We start from the raw sequence: 17,704 nt of genomic DNA on the forward strand, positions 1-17,704 counted from the left end.
GTGATGGCTGTATTGCCACCCATCACCAGGGGACAGGTGTCAGAATGCCTCAGAGGGAAAAGAGACAGAGGACTTAGATGGTCATGGGGAAGATACTTGTGCCAAATGCACAAGAGCCTGTACCTGTGAGAGCACACCGTCAGGGTGTGGAGGGACCTCGGGCTCGTGAGCCTTCACACCCTTTATTGGGCGCAGTCCCTCCCATGTCGCTGGTTTTCAGGACGGAGCTGCTGTCTGCAGACTATTGCAGCCCCTGGTTGTGTCTGGGCTCTCTTAGCTTGTTCTGCTATCCCCTGTATTTCTAATTTCTAGAAGTTATGGCCAAAGTCTTGGTGGATTCACCGTTCACGAACAGTTAGCTAAATGCACCGTTTTTTGCTGTTGTATACTTCCTGTGTCATCTGATCAGAAGACACACTGTGGCTGGCTGGCCCCTGCATTAGCTCTGCCACCCTGCACTGAGCAGCCTGACCCCTCTTGTCCCACGCAGCCAAAAGCGGCGTGTATGCTGTGAACGCTGACATCCTGCGACCTTCTGCTCTCCATCCTCACCGCCCAGTTTCAACACCAGCTCCTGATCATTGTCCGAATCTGTTTTATTGTTACCTTACTTTCTCGTGGCTGCTGTCTCAGATCACCACAAACAGGGTGATTCAATCAACCAATGTCTATTCCATCACCGTCTATTCCGTCACCGTGCTGGAGGCTGGGAAGTCCAAACGTGAGGTCTGTGCAGGGCTGTGCTCCTTGAGGAGCTCTAGGGGAGGACCTGTCCTTGCAGTTCCTGGTGGGTCCCATGCTCAGTGACTACCCTGATGCCCCCTCTTCCATCTCACATCTCCCTCTGCTTCTCTCTTGCAAGGACCCTTGTGATTGGATGATCTGGGACCACGTCCCCATCTCAGGTTGCTTGATTTAATCACACCTGCAAAGACCCTGTTTTCAAAGAAGTGACATTTACAGATTCCAGGGATTAGGACCTGAAATCTTTTGGGCCACCCCTCAGACCATTACAACCATGGTTTAAACAGTGGTTTTCCTTTTTTTTGTTGTTATTAAAAAAATTTTTTTTAACATTTATTCATTTTGGAGAGTGAGAGAGACAGAGCACAAGCGGGGGAGGGGCAGAGAGAGAGGGAGACACAGAATCTGAAGCTGGCTCCAGGCTCCGAGCTGTCAGCACAGAGCCTGATGTGGGGCTCAAACTCACAGACTGTGAGATCATAAGCCTGAGCCGAAGTCAGATGCTTAACTGACTGAGCCACCTAGGTGCCCCTGGATCTCTCTCTCTCTTTCTCTCTCTCTCTCTCTCTCTCTTTTTTTTTTTTTGTTGAGCGATCCTTGTGGCCTCATGGATTTTCACTGAGTCAGTGTGTTTCAACCCAGTGCAATCCTCATTCTTTACTGTGCTAAAACGGACGGCTTTGGCCACTGGTAGCTCCTCGTACTTACTCCTGGTCCTTTTGACACAACCCCATCAGTCCTTGAAAATTTTATTACATTTTCCCAGTGGTTTTGATGTTTTGTAATTTATTTTTATATAATTCCAAACTTACAGGAAATTTGCAAGAAGAGGAAAAGGAACTTGTATTTTCTTCGCCCAGACTCCGGAATTGTTTCCATCTTGCCCCGTTTGCTTTAGAGAGAGCAAAAGAGAAAGAATAGTGTGTGTGTGTGTATAACTGTATACATGTGGTTCCGTGGTCACGCTTATCTGAGGACGATGTGTTCCCAGACCCCCGCACATGCCTGAAACATGGGTAGTACCTAACTCCACATAGACTATGTCCTCCCTATACATACATGCATACATATAATAGAGTTTAACTTATAAATCAGCACTGTAAGAGATTAGCAACAATAAGTAATAACAACATAGAACAATGATAATATTCTCTAATGAACGTTATATGAACGTGGTCTCTCTCTCTCTCTGCACTCCCCCCTCCTGTGATGATGGGAGATAATAAAATGCTGCGTGATGAGGTGAGGTGAGTGTCGAAGACGTTGTGACCTAGCGTTAGGCTACTGTTGACCTTCCGATGACACATCATCTGCTTCCAGATGGTGATGGACTTTCGACACAAAATGAACAAAACTTTTAATTGTTTTAAAGTTTATTAATTTTGAGAGAGAGAAAGTGCACAAGTGGGTGAGAGGGCAGAGAGAAGGGGAGACAGAATCCCAAGCGGGTTCTGTGTCACCAACACAGAGCCCGATTCAGGGCTCAGGGCTTGAACTCGCAAACTGTGGGATCATAACCTGAGCCGAGATCAAGAGTCAGATGCTTAGCTGACTGAGCCACCAGGGGCCCCTGCCTCTTTGTCTTCTTGTCAGAGTCCTTGATGTGCAGGACTTTGAAGCCAGGCGAGTCTAACTGGGCAGATGTACCCCCGGCTCCTGGATTCTCCGCTCACTTTCCAAGGCTGTGGCTGCCTGAGCCCAGCCCTCTGGCTCTTCAGACTGGACAGGGGCCGAGGTCGCTCTGCGTGGTTGCAGCGGGTACGGGCTGAAGCCACACGAACGGAAGTCACCCTTACCGGCTTTTCCTGCCGCTGTTGGCTCTCCTAGAAGCTGGCTGCTTTTCGTTCACTGTCCACTGGCACCGGGGCCTTGTTTTGTAACCTCCGCAGAGCGCATAGCTATCGTCCTGGGGAAGGCTGGGTCCCGAAGGGGCTCACCAGGTATGAAGCCTGCCGCGTGTGATGCTGGGCCGAGCACGGAACTGTTCACCAAATGTCTTTATCACAAGTGGAACAATGGCGACATTCTTCTTGACCTCAAGATGGAAACGGTTCCTGTCCCCTGGCCTCCGCCAGCCTTACGGCTTTGTCTCCGCTGGAGCCGTCCTGGGGGCTGCTCCCCGCATGTTTGCTCTCCTGGGTGATGCTCTTGGGGCCCCATCTCAGAGAAGTTCCTGCACCTGCCCGTTCTTCTCCCTGACAGTCCAGAGGGATGGCCTGGGCCCTGGCCAGGCCACCTCTTCTCTCTCACTGGGGACCCAGCCTCCCAGGGCTCTCCTGTCAGATGCACCCCTGTTCTTCCCTGCTGACTTGGTCTGGTCTCAGTTTGGGCAGCAGGTAAGGTCTTCCTGGTGACCAGCCCCCACCTGGGAGCCATCCTGAGCCACCTCGTTCGAATAAGAGATGCTCCTGACACCCCGGAAATTCCAAGGGACTTAGGAGCTCAGTTTCAGGACCCAGGGTCAAACACCGAATATCTCTCCTCACCTAAGAAATTATAAGGGTTTTAGGATTTTAAAGAACAAAAACTCAACCAAGTAACTTTATTTATTTAAAATTTATTTTATTTTAGAAAGAGAGAGAATGTACAAGAGGGGAGAGGGGCAGAGGGAGGGGGAGAGAGAGAGAATCTTAAGCACACTCCACACTCACTGCAGAGCCTGCTGCGGGGAACGATCTCGTGAACCGTGAGATCATGACCTGAGCCAAAATCAAGAGTCGGACGCTTAACCGAAAATGTAAAGATCTAATTGGCTTTACTGGCGGGTTCGTGAATGGGGCAGCATCCCACCTGCCAAATGGACAGGAGCTCTGAGCAGTTGTACGGAACGGAAGGCTTTCGGGGGCAGAAACGGGCGGGACCAGGAAGTTATTAGCAGAAGGCAAACCGTTGTCTGAGGCAAGGTCACTTTCCCCTGGGAAGGCAGGGGGTCTCATGAGGCAGGCCACCCGCTCGTGCTGATCAGAAAAGCTCAGGCCCACGGTTCCCAGTCCCGCCGCGGGGGAAGGCTGCAACTCCTGTCAGGTCGGTATTAAGCCTTGGTGGCGCCCAGCTACGACTTTGCACGATTTCCCTCTTGGCGAATACGAGGTAAAGGTGACCTGTGTTCACCATTTTTAGTTTATCAAACTGAAGTCCGATCGAGCCCGAGCTTTCACAAATAGTGAAACGTGGGTTTCGCTGTTTCACCTAGACTGTCCTCGGGTGACTTTTTCTCAGCGCCCTTATCTTCTGGTAAGGAGAGCTTCCTGATGTGGTTATTTTTACAATGGCCCCGGTAGTGACCACCGCCCCACCGGATACTGTCCTCTGAGAGGGGGATCCCAGCAGGAAACGGATGACCCGCTCCAAACAGGGTGATTCAAGGGAGCACTTGGTAAAGGGAGGGCCTCCCTAGAGAGGTGTGAACTGGGTGTAGAAAACTGGCTGGGAAAAAGCCTTCAGTCAGGTCCCTTCTTAGCAGACCACGGCTTCTCGTACCCAAACAGGTCACGCAGCACTTTGAAGGTATCTCCTTCGTGTCCAGGGACCCCGTGGACAAGGAGCCAGCCACACAGGCCAGTGGATCAAGACACCGTGCCCTCTGGAGGCATCCAGGCCCGCCTGGCCCCTGGTGGCCGGATGCTACTCCCACTCTGGGATCCCATTATCCCTGCTGACATCGGAGTTCAGTGCAGGGGCTGTGCCCCCAGCACCCCCTCCAGGCTGCAGAGGACAGCCCGGGGCTCGGCAAGGACTCCAATACAATCTTCTTGTCCTCGGGGCCCCCAAAGGCGGGAGGCTATGACGAGGCAGTGGCTGAATCAGTTGCAGAGAACAAATCCGTTTCTCCACCTCTGCGTCCCTGAGCCTTTGACCTCTGTCCTGGACAGCAGCCCAGGACCTCAAACAGTCTGCCCTCATTAATTCCACACCATCCTTGTTCAGGCTTCAGGTAGTCAAGCTGGTAACTCATTGACTGCGCCTTCGGGGCTTGAGGCAACGAGTACGTAGATCCCAGGCGAGGGCGCTTGTGTCGAACATTTCAGCAAATCTCGACTAATTCCACCCTATTTGGTCTGCCGCTTGCTCCCGGGTTCCTGCTGGCATGCTGGGGGTACCCAACGTCTTCCCCTGTGTGGACAGCCCCCTCCTGGAAAGGTCTGTGTCCCCCGACCCAGGCTCCGTTGACCTCAACTCTTCTCTGGGGCCGGAGCGATGAGAGGAGGAGGGGGCCCTGAGAACCGACAGCAGATCAGAGGAAACTTCCCCAGAAGCAGGTGTGGAAAGGCTTGTGTAGCAAAGAAAGGGTGGCTTCCTTCCCTGGGGGAGAGCAGAGTGGAGGAGTAGAGGGGAAAGGGAGGAGGGAGAGAAGGGGAGGGGAAGAGAGGGGGATGTTTCTCTACCGACAGGGGAATTTGTGCTTTCAAATCTTCAGCCTCTCATCCGCTTCTGCCCAAATGTGTCCACGACGTGTCTCCACCTCTCACTCCCTTCTAGCACCTTCTCCTGGAAGAGATCTGACAGGGTTGAGCATTTGATTGGCTCTCAGCTCCTTGCCGCCCTCCAGTCCTATAATCAGACCCATGTCCTTGGCACATCTACCCGGTGATCAGCGGAGGAGGACCCCTGAGTCCCCGTGCTTGGTCTTGTTTGTATGCCCACGGTTTTTCGTCTCTCTCTCTCTCCCTGGACGTGTGCCTCCAGGGCCATGAGATGCCAGGTGACTGACGGTGCAGTCTGTATTATCAGTTGCTATGGTGACAGCCACAGCTAAAGTGAGCAGTAGGGATGCTACTGCTCGCCGTGGGTGACCTACTCCCTGTCCCAGCCAGCGATGGGGTGACCACAGCTGGTTGGTGTGGAACCTGATAATGGGAGAAGCTCTTTCTTGAGCCACTCTGGCCTTGAGTCAAGGCCGCGGCAGGAGTGAATGCACGAAGGTGAGGGTAGCTTGACAGAAACCTCGTAAGGGAGTGAGCTGTGGAAATAGATACCCCAACCCCGCCCTCCTTCCGGGCGCCACCCTCCCAGGCTCCCCATGGCCCCGAGGACACAGGAGCCTGGGTGATGTGTCCACGCAGGTCAGCCTGGAGACAGAGAGGCAACTGGAAGTCCTCGAGCTCACTGCCTACCCAGCCCTTGGCCTGGTACCCAGCCTGGCACAGTGTGGACCCCCAATGATGCATGCTGCAGGAACACTTCTGGAGGAGGAGGAGAAAATGACCATCAAGTGAAACACTGTCTGTGCCTCCAGCTTCCCTGTGGTTCAGATTTTACCGACGGGCAAATTATGTATGTGTCTAGATAGTTATAAAGTCATGGGACCGTCTTCCCCTCATACGGGGGTCTTGCCTTTGAGCAAAGCTGACATGAACACCTGGTGGCCAAGTTCAAGGGGCTGGTCTTCGTAAGGGATTTGCGATAGGATTCCTTTACAAAGCAAGTCCCCCTACAGCGGTGGTTCTCAAACTCCAGCGGGCGAGCACCAGAATCACCCGGCGGGCTTGTTAAAACACAGGTTACTGGGCTCGACCCCAGAGTTTCTGACTCAGTGAGCCTGGGGCGGGACCTCAGAGGGTACGTTTGTAACAAGCTCCCAGGGGATGCAGGTGCTGCCGGTCTAGGGACCCCACTTCGAGAACCACCTGCTTAGGGCCTTTCTGACGTGCCTCGGGGTCATGGTGGTCGGGACCCACGAGTTGACGCGTCCGGGTGCCGGGATTCGGGCACCAGCCTCACAGCCAGCCAGCTTCACGACTGCCTCTGCATGTGATGTGATTTCTTCATCCTAGATCTGAGTTGCCTTGAGGATTCGGTGAGATAATGCAGGAACGTGCTTATCAAAGCAGCTCCAAGGACTGAACCTTTGCCTGGCAGTCGCTGCCGTTGTTAAGACTCAGTCCACTCAAGTTCATTTTATACAGCAGTGGCCCAGAACACATCTGCTGAACAGAACGGACTTGAAAACGGTTGCCTGGAATCTGGATTGTCAAGAGTGCGTAAAACAGATTACACGACATTATTGGATTTCATTGCCTTTTGCAGATGCAATACAAATGCGTTTCATGATGCCACGAAGTTCGGAACGTTGGCAAGGCGCAGGGTATGTTAAGATCACAGAGGATTATAACGGGGCTCCCGTAGGTTTATCACCACAATAAAAACAACTGCGGAAATGGATGATAAGCCATTATACTCTGGGGGTTTCCTTCGTTGCTGTCCCTAGGACCCAGCAGGGCCAAGGACCAGGTCGGATTTACAAGGAGGGGCCCAGTCTGGTCTGAACGGGGAACAGGGGGTAGTTTTCTCTGTGAGTAACTCTGGGCTGTACCTGCCATACTCAGCGCACCGGGGTTCAGTCTGGGGGCGCCTGTCTGAGGCTCGTTGGATCTCTGGCTCATACGAAATGGTGAGTGTTTTTGCTCGAGAGTCCTCATTGGTTTGTCCTGCCCAGGCTCCTGCCTTGTGCGCTGGGCTGTGGCATCAGAGTACACGCTTGGGGTGACATTCGCGACCCAGTGACAGGGGCTGTGCTGGGCAAGGTGGGCACGCCCCCTCCATCTTCCCTATCATGGTCCCACCCACCTGCCTGGAGACCCACCTGCCTGGAGAGCCACCTGCCAGGGGACCCACCTGCCAGGGGACCCACCTGCTCGGAGCTCCTGCAGGACAGGGTCCGAGCCTGCATTTCTGTTGTCAGGACCTCGTGGTGTGCTGCCCACAAAGACACCCCGTGATCGCCCCACACAAGCCGCGTGGCTTCCTATGAGGCCTTGAAGGGTGAGGACAGCTTTCCCTCCAGCAGTAAGAATATGAGTTCACTTATCTCACGCAATAAACAAAGCAAGAGGACTTAGGGAGCTGTTCAGGTGACCAGCTGTGACCTGGGGGACAGTAGCGGGTTTCTCTAACAAGACAGTGTCCCTCCCCGTCACCGTGTCCCTCTCTGCTTTATTCTTCCTCATCTCCTCACGGTATATTGCATTGTGTACACTTCGGGGCAAATGGCCCAGCTCCTCGTTGGTGGCACGCAGACCCCCTGGGGACGGTGCTAACGGCAGCTTCCGGTCCAGCAGCCTGGCAGGGGGCCTGGGTCTCTGGTTTCTTTTTCTAAGTGTGTTTATTTTGAGAGAGAGAGAGAGACAGCGCAAGTGGGGGAGGGGCAGAGAGAGAGAGAGAGAGAGAGAGAGAGAGAATCCCAAGCAGGATCTGAACCATCAGCACAGACGGGCTCGAACTCACGAAACTGTGGGCTCATGACCTGAATGGAAACCAAGAGTTGGAGGCTTAACCGACTGAGCCCCCCGGGTGCCCCAGAAATGGCATTTCCAGCAAGCTCCCAGGTGACGCCCAGGGGACCACACGCTTGAGAAGCAAGGTAGCCAATGACTTATGGGGCCTTCCTCACCTTTGCTCAAGGCTGGTTCTATTTCTCCGGATACTGTGCTCTGGGAGCCCCGTTTTTTAATCGTGTCAAAGTGAACCAGGGCACAGGGTTCGCCCTCTCTAGCTGCACCCAGACCAGGGAGAGCAAAGCGGTCCAGGGCTCACTGAGGGCAAATCAAATGTGCGTTTCCCCAAATCAATCACTAAAATAAGCTGTGTTGCCTTTCTGGGAGGCATCGGTGGGGAGGTCTGCCTGTGGGTGGCTGGTTCACAGACTTCTCCTTTGGGATTTAGGTTCATTTTGTGCTGTAGCTTCTTTGGAAAATACGTTATTTATTGCACTGATGAATCTTTACGTCATTAGGGGTGGCACACCATGAAAGATGAGTTGAGAGTTAAAAGAAATATGCTTTTGGAGAGAGAAGGAGACATCTGACGTTTCCAGATCGTTTATTTGCCGAATGACTTCTCAGAGAACTTGCAGGTTTCAGCAAGAAGAGGGGTGTGTGTGTGTGTGTGTGTGTGTGTGTGTGTGTGTGTGCGATTCTTGGCTTATTCTGTGGGCTCGAGTTTTAGGAGCATATGGTCCTCAACAGCTGCAAGTAGCATCTGCTTGGAACCAAATGGGGATGAAAAGTTAGCGATTCCGGAAATGTTCCGTGGCAGCTTACAAACACCTTTTGACACAGCCGGCTTCTGGTTACACTTTGTGATGGAGCATCTGTAAAATCCCTCACGTCTCTAAAAATTCCGTCCGACTTAATAGTCCGATGCCCGCCTGCAAATTCACTGTCAGTAAACCTGACGTGCTGGCTTCGTCTTGCCTTGGCGGAAGTGTGTGACTTCCTGGCGTGGCTGAGCCAATGCCGCCAGGAGAGGCAGAGACATCCAGTTGAACAGGGGGGGTGGGGAGGCAAGGAGTCGGGCTCCCTGCAGGCTTGGTCCGGGCGCCAGAGTCGCTGGCTGCTGGGGGGAGCTTGGAGGAGGCATAGCCTTGGAGGGATCCCACGTGGCCTTTCGCCCACTCTCCTCCCCAGCACTGCTACCCTCCCAGATCCAGTGTCCCTGTTTCCCTCTCCTGGCCCTGCCCGAGCCCAGATCGCGGCCCCTCTTCCCCCGCCCCGATCCCCACTGGGGAGACTGTTCACTTCCTTGGTGGGGAAGGGGGCGGAGCCTGAAGCGCATGCTGTGTTGTCCCAGGTCCCCGGCAGGCCTGTCCAAGCACCTTTTCCCTAAAGGTGACCTCTCCCCACAGAGCCAGATTCATGCTTACTGTCAGCGGGGGGCTGAAGTCGGCTCACACCCGCTCATGAGAGCGGATTCCTACATTTTCAGGCGTTTTCTAAGCGAGCTGTTAAAACACTGGTGGCTCATGATCAGCCACAGTGGGGGCGGGGGGAGCAGGTACACCATGGGGACTGGCCGACACCGCACACACTCCAGATCAGGCCACCGCGGCTCACCACTCGGAAGATTCTTCCGGGACAGAGGATGGGAGGCTGTGACCCGGCTGGCCTGCAGCTAAAGTCACAATGGGCGAGAGACGGAATGGGGGCCCAAGCCCAGGTGTCCTGAGTCCCAGTGTGATTCCTTTGCACAAGATTGTGGCTGATGTTCATTTATGTTGACCGATCACCGTCTCCCTCATTAGCAGAACCTGTTTGCTGCAATTCCACAAATCCTCATGCCTGCACCGGACGGGGCTGACAAGACTCCTCTCTCAGAGCATCTGCGGTGCTGGGATCGTGCCCCCCGCCCGAGGACTCTGCAGGCTCTGGATGATCCTGACACACTTTCGAGATCTAGAGTCTGGGCGGGGGCTTGGTCAAATCAGGCTCTGCTGTCATCCGGATGCAGGCGGCACGGCAGAGCGGCCCCCTCCTCAGGCTTGCCGGCACTGTTCTTGGTGGCCCTGGCAAGGTGTCCCCACCCAGGCTCACGTCTTCACCCGCATGCTTCCGAAAGCCTGGTTCGTGCCTGGACGTCCTCTGTCTTGATTTCATGGAACCCTGCCCTTCGGAACATCACGAGCCGCTCGACTCAAGATATAGGTATATTCTGGGGCGCCTGGGTGGCTCAGTCGGTTGAGCGTCTGACTTCGGCTCAGGTCATGATCTCGCGGTTCGTAAGTCTGAGCCCCACATCGGGCTCCCTGCTGTCAGTGCAGAGCCGGCTTCGGATCCTCTGTCTCCTGTCTCTCTGCCCCTCCCCTGCTCGTGCACCCGCTCTCTCAAAAATAAACATTAAAAAAAAAAAGAGGGGCACCTGGGTGGCTCAGTCGGCCGAGCTTCTGACTTCGGCTCACGTCACAATCTCACAGTTCGTGAGTTCGAGCCCCGCGTCGGGCCCTGTGCCGACAGCTCGGAGCCCGGAACCTTCTTTGGATTCTGTGTCTTCCTCTCTCTCTGCCCCTCCTCCGCTCATACTCTCTCTCTCTCTCTCTCTCTCTCTGAAAAGTAAATAAACATTAAAAAAAAAAGATACAGACTTATTATTTTTTTCCTGGCTTTTGTCTCCGTACTAGTGTGTAGATTCAGCCAGGGTGTGAAATAGTTATTCCAGGCTCCCCCGCGCACCTGTGCCGTCATGTGTGTGCCCGAGGGCCTTGACACACCACCGGGGACCAAGGCTCTCGGCACCTGTATGAAGGGGACACTTCAGGGGTTTTCAGCAGGGGACGGTTTTGCTCCCCAGGGCATATTTAGCAAGACTTGGAGGCATTTTTGGTTACTGTAACTGTCAAGGGGGGGGGTGCCACAGGCATCTCACTGGGTCAGGTCCAGGGGTGCTGCTAAACCCCCCACGATGCCCAGGACAGCCCCCCACAACGAAGAGTTGTCGTCCCCAGAAGTCAGCGGTGCCGAGATTTCGAAACCCTGGACACACAGCTTTGCAGGTGAGTCGTGATCACAGGGGCTCCGTGGTCCCTTTGCGGATTGGCGTAGGGAGACGTCGCCTTCCAGGTATCGAATCTTGCTGCAAAGGAACACGGTGCACCTGCCCAGCCAGTGGGCCTTCTTTCTGTGCCCCTCGGTGGCACGTTTATGTGCTCAGGTGTTCCTGCAAGCATGTTCCTGGGCATTTTACGTTCTGCTGTCAGTGCTGGGCAAACGGGCCGTTCCTGTCACCACGTGTCCTGGCGATGTCGGCATGCACGACATCCACCAACGTCTGGGCTTTATGTTTGAGCTCAGGCACTTCCTGAACTTGCTTCCTGTGACTCTAGGATTTTGGTTGATTTTCTTGGGGTTCCAGGGCCGTGGTCTTGGCGTCTGCAAACATAGACGGCTTGCCTTGAGTGTGCGGGCTGGGGGGAGGGGGCTCTGGGTGGGTGTGGAGTGAGACCTGTGCTGCCCACCTCCGTCCACCACGGCTCCTTGCGCTGATCTGGGGCTCTGAAGGGTGCAGCAGGATTTTGTGAGCCCCTGAGACCAGGTGACAAAGTGGCTCGGAGTCAGAGCGGAGAAGCCCGCTCCCTCCAGCCAGGCACTGGAGGCTCTGGGAGCACTGGGTGGTGACCCCAGGTGGGTTCCTGGCCTTCTTCCCGGCGGGCAGGCTGGCTAAGGCAGCAGAGGCTTCTGGAACAGGGGGGGCTGGGAAGGGCCATGGGCTCTGCGAGGAAGCTGGGGGGCTGTGTCACACAGACTCCTTCCTGAGCACCACGAGCCCCCTGGGGGCTCCCGGAACGCGTGGAGCAGGGACAGAGGAGCCCAGGAAGCACCGCGACAAAGCTCTTCCCCAAGGCTGGAGCGGGAGGCCACGCGGGTGACCCATGTTCTTGCCTTTGCCCCTCACGCTAACCTCATCTGCCCACACGGAGTCGGACTCATGTTTCATGCTGAAAAGCAAGGACAAAAAGAAAAAGCAAAGGTCAGGAGAGGTGGTGCACGGACATGGGCATTTAACAGGCTCGGGTGATGGTGCCGTTTGCCACACGCCCTGTGCTGAGCTGTGCGATGTGGCCCGTGCCCAGCTGTCCAGAGCTGTACCTTTTTTGTGGTACTTTCACGCACCACATCGTCCTGGGGCTGCGGTGACAAAGTACCACAATCTAGGTCTGCCTCCCGCGGACACCGGCCAGGTTGCATCAGGGCCACCCTAGCGACCTCACTTTGCCTCAATCGGCTCTTTAAAGACCCGGCCTTGACCTCCTGAGGTGCTGGGGCCCGGCCGTCAGCTTATGAATTTTGGGGCACACCGTTCAGCCTGCAAACTTCGCCAACATGACTCACATCTACAAAAAGCAATCTCACATTCGGTTCTAAGATAAGACTCGTTCCAGGGAGAAATCACGATGGCTGTTTCTTCTCGGGTAACACGGGGGAGGGTGTTTGCCAGGGGACGGTGGCCCCGGGCCTGTCACCACACACGTGTGTCTCCGAGGTACCAGGTGCCCCATCAGACCAGGCTCAGGCTCCTATCCTTTGCTGCTGTTTCTCCCCCACCCCCCCCCTGCTTTCATCTTCAAAACAGCCCGTGGTGGGGCGGAGGGGGGCTTTGGTGACTGTGCACAAATTATTCGCCACATCAGGGCAGGCAGCAGACGCGCGGGGAGCTCTTTCCAGGTGTGTTTTTTCCAGCTCACAGCTGAGGAAACCAGAGATGACTTGGGTGGCCCAGGCGGTGGGGGGCGCCGCGGTAGCAGGGCAAGCATTTCCAGAGGACGTCAGCAGGGGTCAGTCTAGGCTCACAAACACAGGGGTGCTGGACAGACCCTCCGAGAGCTTAGGGGATCATTCTGGGTTTCCGGGCTCCTTGCTCGTGGAACTGAAAACTGGCACCAACTGACGATAAACTTCCATTCCCGCCCTTCTGCCGGGCGGCTCTGTTCTCAGGGTCCCGTGCTTATGATGAGGCTCGTTCTGGAAGCCAAAAGTGACAGAACTGGGCTTTCCTGTGATTGTGTCAGAATGAGGGGCTAGCGGGGACCAGAATTCTAGAATAGAAAGAAAATGGCATTTCTTGCTATTTTTGTTATAGGTTTTTTGTTTAATGTTTATTTTTGAAAGAGAGAGAGAGAGAATGAATGCGTGAGCAGAGGAGGGGCAGAGAGAGAGAGGGAGACACAGAATCTGAAGCAGGCTCCAGGCTCTGAGCTGTCAGCACAGACCCCAACACGGGGCTCGAACCCACAAACTGTGAGATCGTGACCTGGGCTGAAGTCAGATGCTTTAGCCAACTGAGCCACCCAGGTGCCCCACGTTTCTTGCACTTTGGCCTTGGAATCTGAGACTCAAACCCATCTGTCCATCCCTCGCCCACCCCCACCAGCAGCCCAGCAAGGAGGAGGGTCAGGGGCTTGTGACCCAGAAGCCTCCCTCCTGAAAGGGTAAATCCAGACACCTTGGGACCGCCCCAAAGAAGGGGCCACTATTTAAATGCCATTTGCTTGATTTGTAAGGTTTTTAATCATCATCATGATTAGTAGTGTCCGGGTGGCACCAGGGGGTATCCGGGAGAGAAAACAAGGAAATACTTCTTCCCAGTCACATACTTGCTGCAGAGAAAGGGGCGGCCGTCCGGGTGCTCCGAGGCAGGACGGACCCGTAGGAGGTGCCCCAGGGCACCCATTGGCTTTCTGGTCAGTTCCTGTTGGGACGCGTGCAGGGTTGTTTCCCCGAGACTGTGCTGTCGACCAGATATGGGAGCCGCCTGTGAGCCGGCTGCCCTCTGCTCTCTCTTCTGTGTCAACCTTAAACTGCTTTATGTTTGGAGACAGAAAAATGATGTCACGAGTAAGTAAAACAAGGGACAGACACTTTTGTCTTCCTCTCCACAGTTAGACTCCAAAGCCTGTGTGTGTCCCTTGGGACGTGGCGCTTCCTGTGCGGGTTCCGGGGTCCACTCTGGGTTCACCCTCTCTGCTCCTCAAGAGCTCCACGGACTGTGTGGCCCCAGGCTTGCCCGGGAGACAGCAGGGGAGAGCTGGGGACGGGGCGGGTACTTCCCTGAGAAAGGCCAGGCACGGGTCAGCAACGGTCCCCCACGGTCCCCCGTCGCGACAATGAAATGTCAGAACTGGAACGCAGTGGGAGAGCAGGGAGTCCAGTCGGGCTCACCGCACCGTGGTGGGATTTTGTCTGGGGCACTGAGTGCGCTGGCGGTGGGGTCCGCTGTGACCAGTGAGGGGTGGGGGGAGAGGACACCATGGGAGAGACTCCCATCGGCCACCTGGACCAGCTGCTTTGGAGTCAGAGGCACCCCTGGATTTGCAGCATCCTGGCAGGTGTCCCCGTGCTGGTGGGTGTTCCTGTGAGTCAGGGCAGGCCACGCCCCCCCCCAACTTGGCCAAAAGGGAGAAAAGGAGAAGCTGGGGCAGGCTTGCACGAGGGAAGCGCGTCTCCTCCTCATACCGGGGCCCCCGTACGAGCAGCCCCATGCGTGGCGTGGGGGGGGTGACGATTGTCCCCAAAGACATCCACATCCCAATCCCAGACCTGCGGCTGTGTCCCTCACAGGGCAAAAGGGACCATGCGGATGGGATTAAGCTGCAGGTCTTGCGGCAGAAGTTCGTCCTGGACTGTCGGGAGGACCCTCCATAACTGCAAGAGACCTTACCGCAGGGGGCTGGGGGTGTGAGGCGGTGCAAGCGGAGGGCAGGGACAGACCTGAAGACGCTCTGTGTGCGGATGGAGGCGGAGAGGGCAGGGGTCTCTGCAGCCGGGAACGGCCAGGAGACGGACTCCCCCCCACAGCCTCTGGGGGCCACGGAGTCCGCTGACCTGTCTGAGGAATCCTGACCTGCAGAGCCGGAACGGGACTGATTTGCGTGTGTGTGTTCAAAAATGCGTGTTGTCCCTGACTGCCGCTCCGTGGTGACTTACTGTGCGGCGATAGAACCGGTACCCGGGGAGCGGGCATCGCGAGCTGCGGGGCCCTGATTTCCAGCCGGTGGGTGGTTTCTGGTGAGATTTTATTGCATATTACGCCCCCTTTGGGTCTGTGTAGACATAGCCCAAAGAGGGTTGAAACAGAACTGGGAGAATGACGGGGAACCCACGAGCCACAGTGGGCAGGTCCTTCTGTCCTTTGTGGTGGGTCACAGTGACCCGCTTCCCTCCGGGCCACGCGGCACGTCCACACCTTACAGGGTCTGAGCTCGCAGGACAGAGGTCCACCTGCGGCGACTACGAAGGTGGCGGCAGGTGGCTGAACGTCCTGGGATGTGAAAGTGCGTCTTGTGCGTCTACAAATCACACTGAGGGGGCGTCGGACCCCCTCAAACGCTGGCATCGCCTAGCCCTGCTGAAAGCTGGGCCTCCTCGGCACGAGCCTCGCAGAGCACGAGCGAGTCTCTTAGCTGCCCGGGATCCAGTTCCTCCAGTTAAACGCGGAGTTTGAGCCGTGGGTCAGCGTCTTCACGGGAGGGTTCACCAACTCCCATTTCCCTTCCTCTTTATTTTCTTCGCAGAAGCACATACCCAGAGAAGGAATCTAGGACAGAGTTTTCAATCACTTGTTAATATCTTGTAGGAGGTTGATCGATTTTATAGTCGCTCTAGACCCAACAGACAGGCCCTGCTGGGCCGGGGAGGTGGGCACGATGGGCCCTCGCTGGCACCGCTGCCTGAAACGTGATGCTGGCGCCTCACACATCCGTCCCCAGCGGAGCCGCGCCCCTCGCTCCCACAGACCAGGGCGATGTCTGCGGACCAGCAATAAGCTGGTGGCACTGGGGGTGCTGTTGGCATCTAACGGGCAGAGGCCAAGGATGCTGCTGATATCTACGGTGCCCAGGACACCCTGCGGCACAGAAGTACCCTGCCCGAGGCTCAATGGTGCCCAGGCTACAGCTTGAAGAGTGACTTACATTCTCAAAGTTGGCATCGCAAAAAGATATAGGCGTTTTCAGAGCCCAGGAAAAAACCGCAAAGTGAGACTTTAGACCTTAATCCCTTCATCTGTAAAATGAACGTGTTTGTGGAAATCTTTGTTTTTAAGGCTTTGTTGTTGTTGTTGTCGTTTGCATGTTTTGCTTTCCTGTTTTTCTTCTCTCTTTTGATGTCTGGAAATTTCTTGGTGAGACAAAATTTGCAGAAATTCCAACATGCAGTGGGGGTCCACGTGGATGATGGCGCTGACTCAGGATGACTCTCTCCTACTTAGAGAGACTGTGCATGTGTGTGCGTGTGTGTGTGCATGCACGTACATGTACGCACATGTGTACACGTGTGTGCATGCATGTGTGCATGTACCTGTGTGTGTACACCTGTGTGCACTTGTGTCTGTGAGTGTATGTGTGTGCATGTGCACATGTGCATATGCATGTGTATATGTGCGTGTGTGCATGCATACATGTACATGTGTACCCCTGTGTGCATGCGCATATGCATGTGTGTACCTGTGTGGGTGCATGTGTGTGCATGTGCACATGTATGTGCACACACATGCATGCACATGTGTGCATGCATGTGCATGTACACACGTGTGCGTGTACCTGTGTGTACACCTGTGTGCATGTGTGTCTGAGAGTGTATGTGTGTGCATGTGCACATGTGCGCATGCATGTGTATATATGTGTGCATGCATACATGTACATGTGTACCCCTGCGTGAATGTGCGTGTGTGCATGCGTGCACATGCATGCATGCATGTATTTATGTGTGCAATGTACACACGTGTGCACGCATGCATGCATGTGCGCGTGCGTGCACGTGCACACGTATGTGCACACACATATGTGTGCACATGTGTACGTGTGTACCTGTGTGCATGTACCTGTGTGTGTACACCTGTGCATCTGTGTCTGTGAGTGTATGTGTGTGCATGCACACATGTGTGCATGCATGTGTATATATGTGTGCATGTGCACGCATACATGTACATGTGTACCCCTGTGTGCATGTGCCTGTGTATGTGTGTGCACGTGTACACCAGTGTGCATGTGTGTATGTGTGTGCATGCGCACATGTGTGTGCATGCGCATGTGTATGTGTGTGCACCTGTGTGCATGCATGTATGTGTGCGTGCATGTGTATGCACGTGTGCCTGTACAAGTGCACACATGTGTGTATGCGTGTGCACACATGTATGTATGTGTACACACATATGTGTATGCATCTCTGTGCATGCACATGTACTCCAGTGTGGTTGTGTGTGTATGCGTGTGAGTGTATGTGTGTGCGTGTGCGTGTGTGTGTACACGGGGAGGCAGCGTGATGGGGTGGGCAAGGGGAAGGTCGTGAACGATCTGTTTCCGTCTGCCCTCGATTTGAAGGCCTGTGGCTCCACAGAGCCCCTTGGTAAATTTCTGCTGTGTGCAGGCGAGTGCAGCTTATTTGGGGATGGGGTGGGGTGGGCACCAAAGTGTCAGGATAAAAATGTCAGAGGAATTTGGAAGTTCAAGGCTGGCCAAGGGTCGGGGCAGTGGGTGGGAATGGGGCTGCAAAGACTAATAGGGCTTTGGAACAGCCTCCACATGCAACGGTCAGCAGATGGCATGTGCGGTGGCCATCGTGGGGGTGACCTGGAGCCCCAGGAGAGGGGGGAGGGGCGCGGGAGCAGGAGCGGGCAGCACGGGAGCACAGGGGAGGTGGACAGGGGCTAGAGCAACAGACGGGGAGCAGGTGCGCGGGGGCCGACCAGGAAAACC

The 17,704-nt window shown here is 55.2% G+C and overlaps 1 protein-coding gene across 3 annotated transcripts in view; it reads right to left on the reverse strand.

The window, feature by feature from the left end:
* Positions 1–15,008: 15,008 nt before the first annotated feature.
* The window catches only part of UBASH3A (ubiquitin associated and SH3 domain containing A), a 39,994-nt gene continuing 37,298 nt past the window's right edge, over positions 15,009–17,704 (reverse strand). For all 3 annotated transcript variants that reach the window (XM_015083875.3, XM_015083874.3, XM_015083873.3), the window contains one exon: positions 15,009–15,546. In XM_015083875.3, coding sequence (XP_014939361.2) covers positions 15,483–15,546 — 64 coding nt within the window. In that variant the 3' untranslated portion in view covers positions 15,009–15,482. The remainder of the gene's footprint in view (positions 15,547–17,704) is intronic.

The sequence above is a fragment of the Acinonyx jubatus genome, chromosome C2 (genome assembly GCF_027475565.1).
Source record: "Acinonyx jubatus isolate Ajub_Pintada_27869175 chromosome C2, VMU_Ajub_asm_v1.0, whole genome shotgun sequence".
Taxonomy (NCBI): domain Eukaryota; kingdom Metazoa; phylum Chordata; class Mammalia; order Carnivora; family Felidae; genus Acinonyx; species Acinonyx jubatus.